Source organism: Salvelinus fontinalis, chromosome 26, assembly GCF_029448725.1.
Source record: "Salvelinus fontinalis isolate EN_2023a chromosome 26, ASM2944872v1, whole genome shotgun sequence".
Classification (NCBI taxonomy): Eukaryota; Metazoa; Chordata; class Actinopteri; order Salmoniformes; family Salmonidae; genus Salvelinus; species Salvelinus fontinalis.
Window position 1 is genome coordinate 3,370,959 of NC_074690.1, and position 16,199 is coordinate 3,387,157.

The window sequence follows — 16,199 nt, forward strand, 5'->3', positions numbered from 1 at the left end:
CCATCCACCTCTCTCTAAGTCATGTCCCCCATCCACCTCTCTCTAAGTCCTGTCCCCATCCACCTCTCTCTAAGTCCTGTCCCCCATCAGCCTCTCTCTAAGTCCTGTCCCCATCCACCTCTGTCTAAGTCCTGTCCCCCATCCACCTCTCTCTAAGTCCTGTCCCCATCCACCTCTGTCTAAGTCCTGTCCCCATCCACCTCTCTCTAAGTCCTGTCCCCCATCCACCTCTCTCTAAGTCCTGTCCCCACCCACCTCTGTCTAAGTCCTGTACCCATCCACCTCTCTCTAAGTCCTGTCTCCATCCACCTCTCTCTAAGTCCTGTCCCCATCCACCTCTCTAAGTCCTGTCCCCCATCCATCTCTCTCTAAGTCCTGTCCCCATCCACCTCTATCTAAGTCCTGTCTCCATCCACCTCTCTCTAAGTCCTGTCCCCATCCACCTCTCTCTAAGTCCTGTCCCCATCCACCTCTCTCTAACCCCCGTCCCCATCCACCTCTCTCTAAGTCCTGTCCCCCATCCACCTCTCTCTAACCCCCGTCCCCCATCCACCTCTCTCTAACCCCCGTCCCCATCCACCTCTCTCTAAGTCCTGTCTCCATCCACCTCTCTCTAAGTCCTGTCCCCCATCCACCTCTCTCTAAGTCCTGTCCCCACCCACCTCTGTCTAAGTCCTGTCCCCCATCCACCTCTCTCTAAGTCCTGTCCCCATCCACCTCTGTCTAAGTCCTGTCCCCATCCACCTCTCTCTAAGTCCTGTCTCCATCCACCTCTCTCTAAGTCCTGTCCCCCATCCACCTCTCTCTAAGTCCTGTCCCCATCCATCTCTGTCTAAGTGCTGTCCCCATCCATCTCTCTCTAAGTCCTGTCCCCCATCCACCTCTCTCTAAGTCCTGTCTCCATCCGCCTCTCTCTAAGTCCTGTCCCCATCCACCTCTCTCTAAGTCCTGTCTCCATCCACCTCTCTCTAAGTCCTGTCTCCATCCACCTCTCTCTAAGTCCTGTCCCCCATCCACCTCTCTCTAAGTCCTGTCCCCCATCCACCTCTCTCTAAGTCCTGTCTCCATCCACCTCTCTCTAAGTCCTGTCCCCCATCCACCTCTCTCTAAGTCCTGTCCCCCATCCACCTCTGTCTAACCCCCGTCCCCATCCACCTCTCTCTAAGTCCTGTCCCCATCCACCTCTCTCTAAGTCCTGTCCCCCATCCACCTCTCTCTAACCCCCGTCCCCCATCCACCTCTCTCTAACCCCCGTCCCCATCCACCTCTCTCTAAGTCCTGTCCCCATCCACCTCTCTCTAAGTCCTGTCCCCATCCACCTCTGTCTAAGTCCTGTCCCCCATCCACCTCTCTCTAAGTCCTGTCCCCCATCCACCTCTCTCTAAGTCCTGTCCCCATCCACCTCTGTCTAAGTCCTGTCCCCCATCCACCTCTCTCTAAGTCCTGTCCCCCATCCACCTCTCTCTAAGTCCTGTCCCCATCCACCTCTCTCTAACCCCCGTCCCCATCCACCTCTCTCTAAGTCCTGTCTCCATCCACCTCTCTCTAAGTCCTGTCCCCATCCACCTCTCTCTAAGTCCTGTCCCCATCCACCTCTCTAAGTCCTGTCCCCCATCCATCTCTCTCTAAGTCCTGTCCCCATCCACCTCTATCTAAGTCCTGTCTCCATTCACCTCTCTCTAAGTCCTGTCCCCATCCACCTCTCTCTAAGTCCTGTCCCCATCCACCTCTCTCTAACCCCCGTCCCCATCCACCTCTCTCTAAGTCCTGTCCCCCATCCACCTCTCTCTAACCCCCGTCCCCCATCCACCTCTCTCTAACCCCCGTCCCCATCCACCTCTCTCTAAGTCCTGTCCCCATCCACCTCTCTCTAAGTCCTGTCCCCATCCACCTCTGTCTAAGTCCTGTCCCCCATCCACCTCTCTCTAAGTCCTGTCCCCATCCACCTCTCTCTAACCCCCGTCCCCATCCACCTCTCTCTAAGTCCTGTCCCCATCCACCTCTCTCTAACCCCCGTCCCCATCCACCTCTGTCTAAGTCCTGTCCCCCATCCACCTCTCTCTAAGTCCTGTCCCCATCCACCTCTGTCTAAGTCCTGTCCCCCATCCACCTCTCTCTAAGTCCTGTCCCCATCCACCTCTGTCTAAGTCCTGTCCCCATCCACCTCTCTCTAAGTCCTGTCTCCATCCACCTCTCTCTAAGTCCTGTCCCCATCCACCTCTCTCTAAGTCCTGTCCCCATCCATCTCTGTCTAAGTGCTGTCCCCATCCATCTCTCTCTAAGTCCTGTCCCCCATCCACCTCTCTCTAAGTCCTGTCTCCATCCACCTCTCTCTAAGTCCTGTCTCCATCCGCCTCTCTCTAAGTCCTCTCCCCATCCACCTCTCTCTAAGTCCTGTCTCCATCCACCTCTCTCTAAGTCCTGTCTCCATCCACCTCTCTCTAAGTCCTGTCCCCCATCCACCTCTCTCTAAGTCCTGTCCCCCATCCACCTCTCTCTAAGTCCTGTCTCCATCCACCTCTCTCTAAGTCCTGTCCCCCATCCACCTCTCTCTAAGTCCTGTCCCCCATCCACCTCTGTCTAAGTCCTGTCCCCATCCACCTCTCTCTAAGTCCTGTCCCCCATCCACCTCTCTCTAAGTCCTGTCCCCCATCCACCTCTGTCTAACCCCCGTCCCCATCCACTCTCTCTAAGTCCTGTCCCCATCCACCTCTCTCTAAGTCCTGTCCCCCATCCACCTCTCTCTAACCCCCGTCCACCATCCACCTCTCTCTAACCCCCGTCCCCATCCACCTCTCTCTAAGTCCTGTCCCCATCCACCTCTCTCTAAGTCCTGTCCCCATCCACCTCTGTCTAAGTCCTGTCCCCCATCCACCTCTCTCTAAGTCCTGTCCCCATCCACCTCTCTCTAACCCCCGTCCCCATCCACCTCTCTCTAAGTCCTGTCCCCATCCACCTCTCTCTAACCCACGTCCCCATCCACCTCTGTCTAAGTCCTGTCCCCCATCCACCTCTCTCTAAGTCCTGTCCCCATCCACCTCTCTCTAAGTCCTGTCCCCATCCACCTCTCTCTAACCCCCGTCCCCATCCACCTCTCTCTAAGTCCTGTCCCCATCCACCTCTGTCTAAGTCCTGTCCCCCATCCACCTCTGTCTAAGTCCTGTCCCCCATCCACCTCTCTCTAAGTCCTGTCCCCATCCACCTCTCTCTAAGTCCTGTCCCCATCCACCTCTCTCTAACCCCCGTACCTATCCATCTCTCTCTAACCCCGTCCCCATCCACCTCTGTCTAAGTCCTGTCCCCCATCCACCTCTCTCTAAGTCCTGTCCCCATCCACCTCTCTCTAACCCCCGTCCCCATCCACCTCTCTCTAAGTCCTGTCTCCATCCACCTCTCTCTAAGTCCTGTCCCCATCCACCTCTCTCTAAGTCCTGTCCCCATCCACCTCTCTAAGTCCTGTCCCCCATCCATCTCTCTCTAAGTCCTGTCCCCATCCACCTCTATCTAAGTCCTGTCTCCATCCACCTCTCTCTAAGTCCTGTCCCCATCCACCTCTCTCTAAGTCCTGTCACCATCCACCTCTCTCTAACCCCCGTCCCCATCCACCTCTCTCTAAGTCCTGTCCCCCATCCACCTCTCTCTAACCCCCGTCCCCCATCCACCTCTCTCTAACCCCCGTCCCCATCCACCTCTCTCTAAGTCCTGTCCCCATCCACCTCTGTCTAAGTCCTGTCCCCCATCCACCTCTCTCTAAGTCCTGTCCCCATCCACCTCTCTCTAACCCCCGTCCCCATCCACCTCTCTCTAAGTCCTGTCCCCATCCACCTCTCTCTAACCCCCGTCTCCATCCGCCTCTCTCTAAGTCCTGTCCCCATCCGCCTCTCTCTAAGTCCTGTCCCCATCCACCTCTCTCTAAGTCCTGTCCCCATCCACCTCTCTAAGTCCTGTCCCCATCCACCTCTCTCTAAGTCCTGTCTCCATCCACCTCTGTCTAAGTCCTGTCCCCATCCACCTCTCTCTAACCCCCGTCCCCATCCACCTCTCTCTAAGTCCTGTCTCCATCCACCTCTGTCTAAGTCCTGTCCCCATCCACCTCTCTCTAAGTCCTGTCCCCATCCACCTCTCTCTAAATCCTGTCTCCATCCACCTCTCTCTACGTCCTGTCTCCATCCACCTCTCTCTAAGGCCTGTCCCTATCCAACTCTCTCTAACCCCCGTCCCCATCCACCTCTCTCTAAGTCCTGTCCCCATCCACCTCTCTCTAAGTCCTGTCTCCATCCACCTCTGTCTAAGTCCTGTCTCCATCCACCTCTCTCTAAGTCCTGTCCCCATCCACCTCTCTCTAACCCCCGTCCCCATCCACCTCTCTCTAAGTCCTGTCCCCATCCACCTCTCTCTAAGTCCTGTCCCCATCCACCTCTCTCTAAGTCCTGTCTCCATCCACCTCTCTCTAAGTCCTGTCCCCCATCCACCTCTCTCTAAGTCCTGTCCCCATCCACCTCTCTCTAAGTCCTGTCTCCATCCACCTCTCTCTAAGTCCTGTCCCCATCCACCTCTCTCTAAGTCCTGTCCCCATCCACCTCTCTAAGTCCTGTCCCCCATCCATCTCTCTCTAAGTCCTGTCCCCATCCACCTCTATCTAAGTCCTGTCCCCCATCCACCTCTCTCTAAGTCCTGTCCCCATCCACCTATGTCTGTCCTGTCCCCATCCACCTCTGTCTAAGTCCTGTCCCCATCCACCTCTCTCTAACCCCCGTCCCCATCCACCTCTGTCTAAGTCCTGTCCCCATCCACCTCTCTCTAAGTCCTGTCCCCATCCACCTCTCTCTAACCCCCGTCACCATCCACCTCTCTCTAACCCCCGTCCCCATCCACCTCTGTCTAAGTCCTGTCCCCCATCCACCTCTCTCTAAGTCCTGTCCCCATCCACCTCTCTCTTACCCCCGTCCCCATCCACCTCTCTCTAAGTCCTGTCTCCATCCACCTCTCTCTAAGTCCTGTCCCCATCCACCTCTCTCTAAGTCCTGTCCCCATCCACCTCTCTAAGTCCTGTCCCCATTCATCTCTCTCTAAGTCCTGTCCCCATCCACCTCTATCTAAGTCCTGTCTCCATCCACCTCTCTCTAAGTCCTGTCCCCATCCACCTCTCTCTAAGTCCTGTCCCCATCCACCTCTCTCTAAGTCCTGTCCCCCATCCACCTCTGTCTAAGTCCTGTCCCCATCCACCTCTCTCTAAGTCCTGTCCTCCATCCACCTCTGTCTAAGTCCTGTCCCCATCCACCTCTCTCTAAGTCCTGTCCCCATCCACCTCTCTCTAAGTCCTATCCCCCATCCACCTCTGTCTAACCCCCGTCCCCATCCACCTCTCTCTAAGTCCTGTCCCCCATCCACCTCTCTCTAAGTCCTGTCCCCATCCACCTCTCTCTAAGTCCCGTCCCCCATCCACCTCTCTCTAAGTCCTGTCCCCATCCACCTCTCTCTAAGTCCTGTCCTCCATCCACCTCTGTCTAAGTCCTGTCCCCCATCCATCTCTCTCTAAGTCCTGTCCCCATCCACCTCTCTCTAAGTCCTGTCCCCCATCCACCTCTTTCTAAGTCCTGTCCTCCATCCACCTCTCTCTAAGTCCTGTCCCCCATCCATCTCTCTCTAAGTCCTCTCTCCATCCACCTCTCTCTAAGTCATGTCCCCATCCACCTCTCTCTAAGTCCTGTCCCCATCCACCTCTGTCTAAGTCCTCTCTCCATCCATCTCTCTCTAAGTCCTCTCTCCATCCACCTCTCTCTAAGTCCTCTCTCCATCCACCTCTCTAAGTCCTCTCCTCATCCATCTCTCTCTCCGTCTGCCAGCTGTGAGGTGCGTCCTGGCCCAGAGTTCCTGACGCGGTCGTACCGGTTCTTCCCCAACAACACGTTCAAGGCCAACCAGTTCTACTACAGGGACAACCACTGCACCAGCCCCACCTACACCCTGGTGGCCCGGGGACGGCTGAGGCTCAGACAGGCCTCCTGGATAATCAGAGGAGGAACAGAGGCTGACTACCAGCTCCACCGCACACAGGTAGGAGGGTGTCTCTTCCAGCATGACTCTGTGTGTGTGTGTCTCCAGGTGTGTGTGTGTGTGTCTATATTTCTACAGTAGGTGTGTATCTATCCCACTACCAGGTGGTGTGTGTGTGTGTGTGTGTGTGTGTGTGTGTGTGTGTGTGTGTGTGTGTGTGTGTGTGTGTGTGTGTGTGTGTGTGTGTGTGTGTGTGTGTGTGTGTGTGTGTGTGTGTGTGTGTGTGTGTGTGTGTGTATTTCTACAGTACATGTGTATCTATCCCATTACCCAGGTAGTGTGTCACAGTGCAGACGTGGCCAAAGACCTGAACCAGCGGTTGAACCGGAGCTGTCGGGGCGCCATGAGGAGCAAAGCACCATGGGAACCCAATGTAAACTATGAGCTGTGGAGTGACGAGGGCGGCTGTGACTGCTCCAGGGAGCTCAACTTCTCCATGCACGAGCTCCAGGTTAGTGAGGAGGGCTCCTAACCGGAAAGGTGGCAGGTTCAAATCCCACGCCAGACTAAATCTGGTTGGCAGCGGGTTGGCAGCTAGATGCCATATCCAGTTGTTGTGTTCTTGAGCAAGGCACTTGCCCCTTAGAAACTACCCAGGGGGCATTGCAGCATGGCTGCCCTCTGCTCAGACCACACCAACCTGTCTGTCTTTCCAAGGGAAAGTAGAAGACAATACATTTCTGTTGGACATTCTTCTAAATTGGACACTAAAGTATTCTCCTTCCCCCCTCTGCCTCCACCTCCTTCTTCTCCCCAACCCCACCTCCTTCTTCACCCCAACCCCACCTCCTTCTTCTCCCCAACCCCACCTCCTTCTTCTCCCCAACCCCACCTCCTTCTTCTCCCCATCCCCACCTCCTTCTTCTCCCCATCCCCACCTCCTTCTTCTCCCCAACCCCACCTCCTTCTTCTCCCCAACCCCACCTCCTTCTTCTCCCCAACCCCACCTCCTTCTTCTCCCCATCCCCACCTCCTTCTTCTCCCCAACCCCACCTCCTTCTTCTCCCCAACCCCACCTCCTTCTTCTCCCCATCCCCACCTCCTTCTTCTCCCCATCCCCACCTCCTTCTTCTCCCCATCCCCACCTCCTTCTTCCCCCAACCCCACCTCCTTCTTCTCCCCAACCCCACCTCCTTCTTCTCCCCAACCCCACCTCCTTCTTCTCCCCAACCCCACCTCCTTCTTCACCCCAACCCCACCTCCTTCTTCTCCCCAACCCCACCTCCTTCTTCTCCCCATCCCCACCTCCTTCTTCTCCCCAACCCCACCTCCTTCTTCTCCCCATCCCCACCTCCTTCTTCACCCCAACCCCACCTCCTTCTTCTCCCCATCCCCACCTCCTTCTTCACCCCAACCCCACCTCCTTCTTCACCCCAACCCCACCTCCTTCTTCTCCCCATCCCCACCTCCTTCTTCACCCCAACCCCACCTCCTTCTTCACCCCAACCCCACCTCCTTCTTCTCCCCATCCCCACCTCCTTCTTCTCCCCAACCCCACCTCCTTCTTCTCCCCATCCCCACCTCCTTCTTCTCCCCATCCCCACCTCCTTCTTCTCCCCAACCCCACCTCCTTCTTCTCCCCAACCCCACCTCCTTCTTCCCCCAACCCCACCTCCTTCTTCCCCCAACCCCACCTCCTTCTTCTCCCCAACCCCACCTCCTTCTTCTCCCCATCCCCACCTCCTTCTTCTCCCCATCCCCACCTCCTTCTTCTCCCCAACCCCACCTCCTTCTTCTCCCCAACCCCACCTCCTTCTTCTCCCCATCCCCACCTCCTTCTTCTCCCCAACCCCACCTCCTTCTTCCCCCAACCCCACCTCCTTCTTCTCCCCAACCCCACCTCCTTCTTCTCCCCAACCCCACCTCCTTCTTCCCCCAACCCCACCTCCTTCTTCTCCCCAACCCCACCTCCTTCTTCTCCCCAACCCCACCTCCTTCTTCTCCCCAACCCCACCTCCTTCTTCTCCCCAACCCCACCTCCTTCTTCCCCCAACCCCACCTCCTTCTTCTCCCCAACCCCACCTCCTCCTCCCCCCCAACCCCACCTCCTCCTCCCCCCCCCTGCAGCTGCAGCGTGTGGAGAAACAGTACCTCCATCATAACGTGGATCACCTGGTTGAGGAGCTGTTCCTGGGAGACATCCACACGGAGAAATCACAGAGGATTTATTATAGGCCGTCCAGCTATCAGGCTGCGTTACAACATGCTAAGGTTACTACTTTACTGTATATCGTTGTGTGTGTGGTAGCGTGTACTCTGTAGTGTGGTACTTCCACACTGAGCGTGCCCAGAGGATAGGCTACAGACCTTCTAGCTACCAGGAAGTCTCCCAGACCTCCAAGGTGAGTAATAATCTGTCTGTTGTCCACCGCTTAACAGACTCTGACTTCAGTTGACAATTTCAGTTGCTGGCCAGTTCAATTCTAGGGTCTGTTTGTTCCTACACGTACAGTTGGTGGTGGTGGTGTACCTAATAAACTGACCACTGAGTTTAATACACATACAGTTGAAGTCAGAAGTTTACATACACTTAGGTTGGAGTCATTAAAACTCGTTTTTCAACCACTCCACAAATTTCTTGTTTGTTAATTAACAAACTATAGTTTTGGCAAGTCGGTTAGGACATCTACTTCGTGCATGACACAAGTCATTTTTCCAACAATTGTTTACAGACAGATTATATCACTTATAATTCACTGTATCACAATTCCAGTGGTTCAGAAGTTTACATACAGTAAGTTGACTGTGCCTTTAAACAGCTTGGAAAATTCCAGAAAATGATGTCATGGCTTTAGAAGCTTCTGATAGGCTAATTGACATCATTTGAGTCACGTGGAGGTGTACCTGCGGATGTATTTCAAGGCCTACCTTCAAACTCAATGCCTCTTTGCTTGACATAATGGGAAAATCAAAAGAAATCAGCCAAGACCTCAGAAAAAAAATTGTTGACCTCCACAAGTCTGGTTCATCCTTGGGAGCAATTTCCAAATGCCAGTGTGTGTGGGTAGAGTCCAGTGTGTGGGTAGAGTCCAGTGTGTGGGTAGAGTCCACTGTTGTGTGGGTACAGTCCAGTGTGAGTAGAGTCCAGTGTGTGGGTAGAGTCCAGTGTGAGTAGAGTCCAGTGTGTGGGTAGAGTCCAGTGTGTTGGTAGAGTCCAGTGTGTGGGTAGAGTCCAGTGTGTGGGTAGAGTCCAGTGTGTGGGTAGAGTCCAGTGTGTGGGTAGAGTCCACTGTTGTGTGGGTAGAGTCCAGTGTGTGGGTAGAGTCCAGTGTGTGGGTAGAGTCCAGTGTGTTGGTAGAGTCCAGTGTGTGGGTAGAGTCCAGTGTGTGGGTAGAGTCCAGTGTGTGGGTAGAGTCCAGTGTGTGGGTAGAGTCCAGTGTGTGGGTAGAGTCCAGTGTGTGGGTAGAGTCCAGTGTGTGGGTAGAGTCCAGTGTGTGGGTAGAGTCCACTGTTGTGTGGGTAGAGTCCAGTGTGTGGGTAGAGTCCAGTGTGTGGGTAGAGTCCAGTGTGTTGGATAGAGTCCAGTGTGTTGGTAGAGTCCAGTGTGTTGGTAGAGTCCAGTGTGTGGGTAGAGTCCAGTGTGTGGGTAGAGTCCAGTGTGTGGGTAGAGTCCAGTGTGTGGGTAGAGTCCAGTGTGTTGGGTAGAGTCCAGTGTGTGTGTAGAGTCCAGTGCTGTGTGGGTACAGTCCAGTGTGGGGGTAGAGTCCAGTGTTGTGGGTAGAGTCCAGTGTGAGTAGAGTCCAGTGTTGTGTGGGTACAGTCCAGTGTGAGTAGAGTCCAGTGTGTGGGTAGAGTCCAGTGTGTGGGGTAGAGTCCAGTGTGTGGGTAGAGTCCAGTGTGTGGGTAGAGTCCAGTGTGTGGGTAGAGTCCACTGTTGTGTGGGTAGAGTCCAGTGTGTGGGTAGAGTCCAGTGTGTGGGTAGAGTCCAGTGTGTGGGTAGAGTCCAGTGTGTTGGGTAGAGTCCAGTGTGTGGGTAGAGTCCAGTGTGTGGGTAGAGTCCAGTGTGTGGGTAGAGTCCAGTGTGTTGGGTAGAGTCCAGTGTGTTGGGTAGAGTCCAGTGTGTGGGGTAGAGTCCAGTGTGTTGGGTAGAGTCCAGTGTGTTGGGTAGAGTCCAGTGTGTTGGGTAGAGTCCAGTGTTGTGTGGGTAGAGTCCAGTGTGTTGGGTAGAGTCCAGTGTGTTGGGTAGAGTCCAGTGTGTTGGGTAGAGTCCAGTGTGTTGGGTAGAGTCCAGTGTTGTGTGGGTAGAGTCCAGTGTGTTGGGTAGAGTCCAGTGTGTGTGGGTAGAGTCCAGTGTGTGGGTACATTGGTACCGCTTGCCGTGCGGTAGCAGAGAGAACAGTCTATGACTTGGGTGGCTGGAGTCTTTAACAATATTTTGGGGCCTTCCTCTGACACCGCCTGGTATAGAGGTCCTGGATGGCAGGGAGGTCGGCCTCAGTGATGTACTGGGCCGTACTCACCACCCTCTGTACAGCCTTGCGGTCGGGTGCCTTGCAGTTGCCGTACCAGGTGGTGATACAGCCAGTCAAGATGCTCTCAATGGTGCAGCTGTAGAACGTTTGGAGGATCTGAGGACCCATATCAAATCTTTTTGAGGGAGAAGAAGCTCCTTTACCCCTCTGAATCTTCTCTCCTCTTCCAGAACCATGACCACGGCTGCACTGCCTGTCGTATCATCTCCCGGTCGGATGAGTTCCACCCTCCCATCCTGGCGCCGCGGGCGGACATGACAGTGGGGCTCTATGGCCAGTGGGTGAGCCAGCGCTGTGAGGTCCGCCCTGAGGTCCTCTTCCTGACCCGTCACTTCATCTTCCATGACAACAACCAGACCTGGGAGGGCCACTACTACCACTACTCTGACCCCATCTGCAAACACCCCTCCTTCAGTATCTACGCTAGAGGGAGGTACAGCCGAGGGACGCACTCTACTAGAGTTATGGGAGGCACGGAGTTCGTCTTCAAAGGTAAAGGGTCAAAGGTTGAGGTTAAACCCTGTTGAGGTTCATTTTGAAGTGTGTGGTTGAGATGTTGATCTGTGTATTTCAGAAAAAATTATCACTGATCTTGAACTCTTGTCTCTTGCATTCTCTCCCTCTCACCCCCCCAACTCTTCCTCCCTCCCTCCCACCCCCCTCCAACTCTTCCTCCCTCCCTCCTGCACCCCCTCCAACTCTTCCTCCCTCTTACACTCCCTCCAACTCTTCCTCCCTCCCTCCCACCCCCCTCCAACTCTTCCTCCCTCCCTCCTGCACCCCCTCCAACTCTTCCTCCCTCTTACACTCCCTCCAACTCTTCCTCACTCCCTCCCACCCCCCCTCCAACTCTTCCTACCTCTTACACTCCCTCCAACTCTTCCTCACTCCCTCCCACCCCCCTCCAACTCTTCCTACCTCTTACACTCCCTCCAACTCTTCCTCACTCCCTCCCACCCCCCCTCCAACTCGTCCTCCCTCCCTCCTACACCCATCCAACTCTTCCTCACTCCCTCCCACCCCCCCTCCAACTCTTCCTCACTCCCACCCCCCCTCCAACTCTTCCTCACTCCCTCCCACCCTCCAACTCTTCCTCACTCCCTCCTAACCCCCCTCAACCCCCCTCCAACTCTTCCTCACTCCCTCCCACCCTCCAACTCTCCCTCCCTCCCACCCCTCCCTCCCACCCCCCTCCAGTGAACCACATGCGTGTGATGCCCATGGACCTGGCCACCACTTCTCTTCTCAACGTGTTCAACGGTAACGAGTGTGGCGCCCAGGGCTCCTGGGAGGTCGGAGTTGAACAGGACGTCACCCTGACCAATGGCTGCGTGGCGTTGGGGATCCGCCTCCCGCACACAGAGTACGAGCTGTTCCGGATGGAACAGGACACCCATGGACGATACCTCCTCTACAACGGACAGAGACCCTCCGACGGGTCCAGCCCCAACCGGCCGGATAAACGAGCGACCTCGTACCAGATGCCCCTGGTCAAGTGTTCCGCTAGCAGTCAGAGGTCAGAGGGCATGGGAGAGGAGGATGAGGACCGACACCTGAGGCTGAGTAATGGTGGAACCGGTGGAACACCGCGGAACCAGAAAAGCAGGAACGGTGCTGTGGTTCTCGCATCGTTGGTTTCACTTCTGTTGTTCCGTTGCCGTAGTTAAGGAACTGACTGACTAAAGTCTGTATTTTTTTTACATAGAGACACTGACGAGAGACATTATAGGGTGAATGTGTACTGGGGGGACGTGAGAGAGGATTCTATTCTGCCCCTGAGATGACGACCTACTGTAGCTTCTACCCTGTGGGAAAGGAGACTGCTTCGGTGACTTAACGCACTTGAACTTTTGAAAGCTCTCTTTGGCTCCTTGAACGTTGTGGAAGCTATGGAAGCTGGGGGTTGACAAGGTGGAGAGCGAGTGGAGAGAAAAGAGAGGAAGGAGAGAGGAGGGCGAGTGGAGAGAAGAGGGCGAGTGGAGAGAGGAAGGGCGAGTGGAGAGGATGAGGGCGAGTGGCGAGAGGAAGGAGAGTGGAGAGAGGAGTGCGAGTTGAGAGAGGGAGGGCGAGTGGAGAGAGGAAGGAGAGAAGAGGGCGAGTGGATAGAGGAGGGAGAGTGGAGAGTGGAGTGGAGAGAGGAGGGCGAGTGGAGAGAGGAGGAGGAGTGGAGAGAGGAGTGGAGAGAGGAGGGCGAGTGGAGAGAGGAGGGCAAGTGGAGAGAGGAGGGCGAGTGGAGAGAGGAGGGCGATTGGAGAGAGGAGGGAGAGAGGAGGGCGAGTGGAGAGAGGAGTGCGAGTGGAGAGAGGAGGGCGAGTGGAGAGAGGAGGGCGAGTGGAGAGAGGAGGGAGAGAGGAGGGCGAGTGGAGAGAGGAGGGCGAGTGGAGAGAGGGAGGCGAGTGGAGAGAGGAGGGAGAGAGGAGGGGGAGTGGAGAGAGGAGGGCGAGTGGAGAGAGGAGGGCGAGTGGAGAGAGGAGGGCGATTGGAGAGAGGAGGGCGAGTGGAGAGAGGAAAGAGAGAGGAGGGCGAGTGGAGAGAGGAGGGCGAGTGGAGAGAGGAGGGCGAGTGGAGAGAGGAGAGCGAGTGGAGAGAGGAAAGAGAGAGGAGGGCGAGTGGAGACTAGTTCCATTGATGCCTGGGTAACTTTGAACTCCATTATTACCACTGCTGCACCACCGTAACTGTGATTCAGTGGAACATTATAAACTGGGTAGTTCGAGCGCTGAATGCTGATTGGCTGAAAGCTGTGGTATATCAGACAATATACTGTACTAACAGGTATGACGCATAACTACTTGTTTACTGTTATAATTACGTTGGTAACCAGTTTATAATAGCATTAAGGCAGCTCAGGGGTTTGTGGTATATGGCCAATATATATATATATATATATACAGTATATACACACACACACACCACACCTTTCGGGCCTTATTGCTTAACTGTACAAGTATATGACTGTGTTCATTTCAGACGCGCCTTATATCTGTCCACACGGACAGAAGATGTCTTATACAGCAATATTACAAATATCACATTCTTATTGGTACTACAAGTAGATTAAATAAGATACATTTCTATGTAAAAAAATCATTATTATAGTATAATATACTATATTTCATTGTTAGAAAATAATGAAGATGAACGTGAGCTCCCATGTATGTGTTCAGAGTTTAAAGGGAAATACATTCAGTACAATAGGACTACCGATAATGACATCACCTACATTACCAGTACAATAGGACTACCGATAATGACATCACCTACATTATCAGTACAATAGGACTACCGATAATGACATCACCTACATTACCAGTACAATAGGACTACCGATAATGACATCACCTACATTATCAGTACAATAGGACTACCGATAATGACATCACCTACATTACCAGTACAATAGGACTACCGATAATGACATCACCTACATTACCAGTACAATAGGACTACCGATAATGACATCACCTACATTACCAGTACAAAAGGACTACCGATAATGACATCACCTACATTATCAGTACAATAGGACTACCGATAATGACATCGCCTACATTATCAGTACAATAGGACTACCGATAATGACATCGCCTACATTACCAGTACAATAGGACTACTGATAATGACATCACCTACATTACCAGTACAATAGGACTACCGATAATGACATCACCTACATTATCAGTACAATAGGACTACCGATAATGACATCACCTACATTATCAGTACAATAGGACTACCGATAATGACATCACCTACATTACCAGTACAATAGAACTACCAATAATGACATCACCTACATTATCAGTACAATAGGACTACTGATAATGACATCACCTACATTACCAGTACAATAGGACTACTGATAATGACATCGCCTACATTACCAGTACAATAGGACTACCGATAATGACATCACCTACATTACCAGTACAATAGGACTACCGATAATGACATCACTTACATTATCAGTACAATAGGTCTACCGATAATGACATCACCTACATCATCAGTACAATAGGACTACCGATAATGACATCACCTACATTACCAGTACAATAAGACTACCGATAATGACATCACCTACATTACCAGTACAATAGGACTACCGATAATGACATCACCTACATCATCAGTACAATAGGACTACCGATAATGACATCACCTACATTACCAGTACAATATGACTACCGATAATGACATCACCTACATTACCAGTACAATAGGACTACCGATAATGACATCACCTACATTACCAGTACAATAGGACTACCGATAATGACATCACCTACATTATCAGTACAATAGGACTACCGATAATGACATCACCTACATTACCAGTACAATATGACTATTGATAATGACATCACCTACATTACCAGTACAATAGGACTACTGATAATGACATCGCCTACATTACCAGTACAATAGGACTACTGATAATGACATCACCTACATGATCAGTACAATATGCCTACTGATAATGACATCACCTACATTATCAGTACAATATGCCTACTGATAATGACATCACCTACATTATCAGTACAATAGGACTACCGATAATGACATCACCTGCATTATCAGTACAGTAGGACTACCGATAATGACATCACCTACATTACCAGTACAAAAGGACTACCGATAATGACATCACCTGCATTATCAGTACAATAGGACTACCGATAATGACGTCACCTACATTATCAGTACAATAGGACTACCGATAACGACATCACCTACATTATCACAGAGACTTCCTCGACTAATATAACATGACCAATATGCTACTGTTTCGACTCCTCAACCTGATACCAAAAAAAAAAAACGTTTCATATTAAATGTCACTTGTTTCTCTAATCTACCCCATAAACAAACACCAAACACTTCATGGTTTACAGGTCAGGAGTTATGCCACGTTTAGAAATCATGGTCTTTTTTCTTTTTATATGTAAAGTGCGGTACTCTGTTTTAGCCTGAGAACCACCTAGTTTTACGTGTCCTTAAACGACCTCTTCATAACAGGGTATACAGTATGTATAACAATTAAAGATTTGATACTGTACACTGGTAATAACAGACTCATTTTGTTTCAGAGTTTTTGTCATAAGCACAAACAGCACCAAGTTCACACAGGGGTGTGCCAGTGTTTGTGTGCCTGCAGGATTTTGTTGCCGCGTGATTGTACTAATCAACGGATAATAGGCCAGACTGTTATTCAAATAATTGGTTGCATTCCTGCTTGGCTAGAACCAAAGCCTGCACCCACACATCAGCCCTGGCATATGTTCCCCCGACCCTGTACAAGCAACATATCATTATATTTTTATGAGCTTTTAACCTTTTTATTTAACTAGGCAAGTCAATTAACAACAATTTATTATTTACAATGACAGCCTACCAGCCTATAGGGTAGCTAGGGACAGCTGGCCCGGTTCAAACCCTCTACAGCCTAGTGGGTAGCTAGGGACAGCTGGCCCGGTTCAAACTCTCTACAGCCTAGAGGGTAGCTAGGGACAGCTGGCCCGGTCCAAACCCTCTACAGCCTAGTGGGTAGCTAGGGACAGCTGGCCCGGTCCAAACCCTCTACAGCCTAGAGGGTAGCTAGGGACAGCTGGCCCGGTCCAAACCCTCTACAGCCTAGATGGTAGCTAGGGACAGCTGGCCCAGTTC

The 16,199-nt window shown here is 52.6% G+C and overlaps 1 protein-coding gene across 1 annotated transcript in view; it reads left to right on the forward strand.

The window, feature by feature from the left end:
* The window catches only part of LOC129823550 (protein APCDD1-like), a 44,324-nt gene extending 28,721 nt beyond the window's left edge, over positions 1-15,603 (forward strand). Inside the window, exons 3-7 of the mRNA XM_055882373.1 lie at positions 5,847-6,057; positions 6,332-6,508; positions 8,125-8,268; positions 10,700-11,021; positions 11,727-15,603. Coding sequence (XP_055738348.1) covers positions 5,847-6,057; positions 6,332-6,508; positions 8,125-8,268; positions 10,700-11,021; positions 11,727-12,196 — 1,324 coding nt within the window. The 3' untranslated portion in view covers positions 12,197-15,603. The remainder of the gene's footprint in view (positions 1-5,846; positions 6,058-6,331; positions 6,509-8,124; positions 8,269-10,699; positions 11,022-11,726) is intronic.
* Positions 15,604-16,199: the final 596 nt, after the last annotated feature.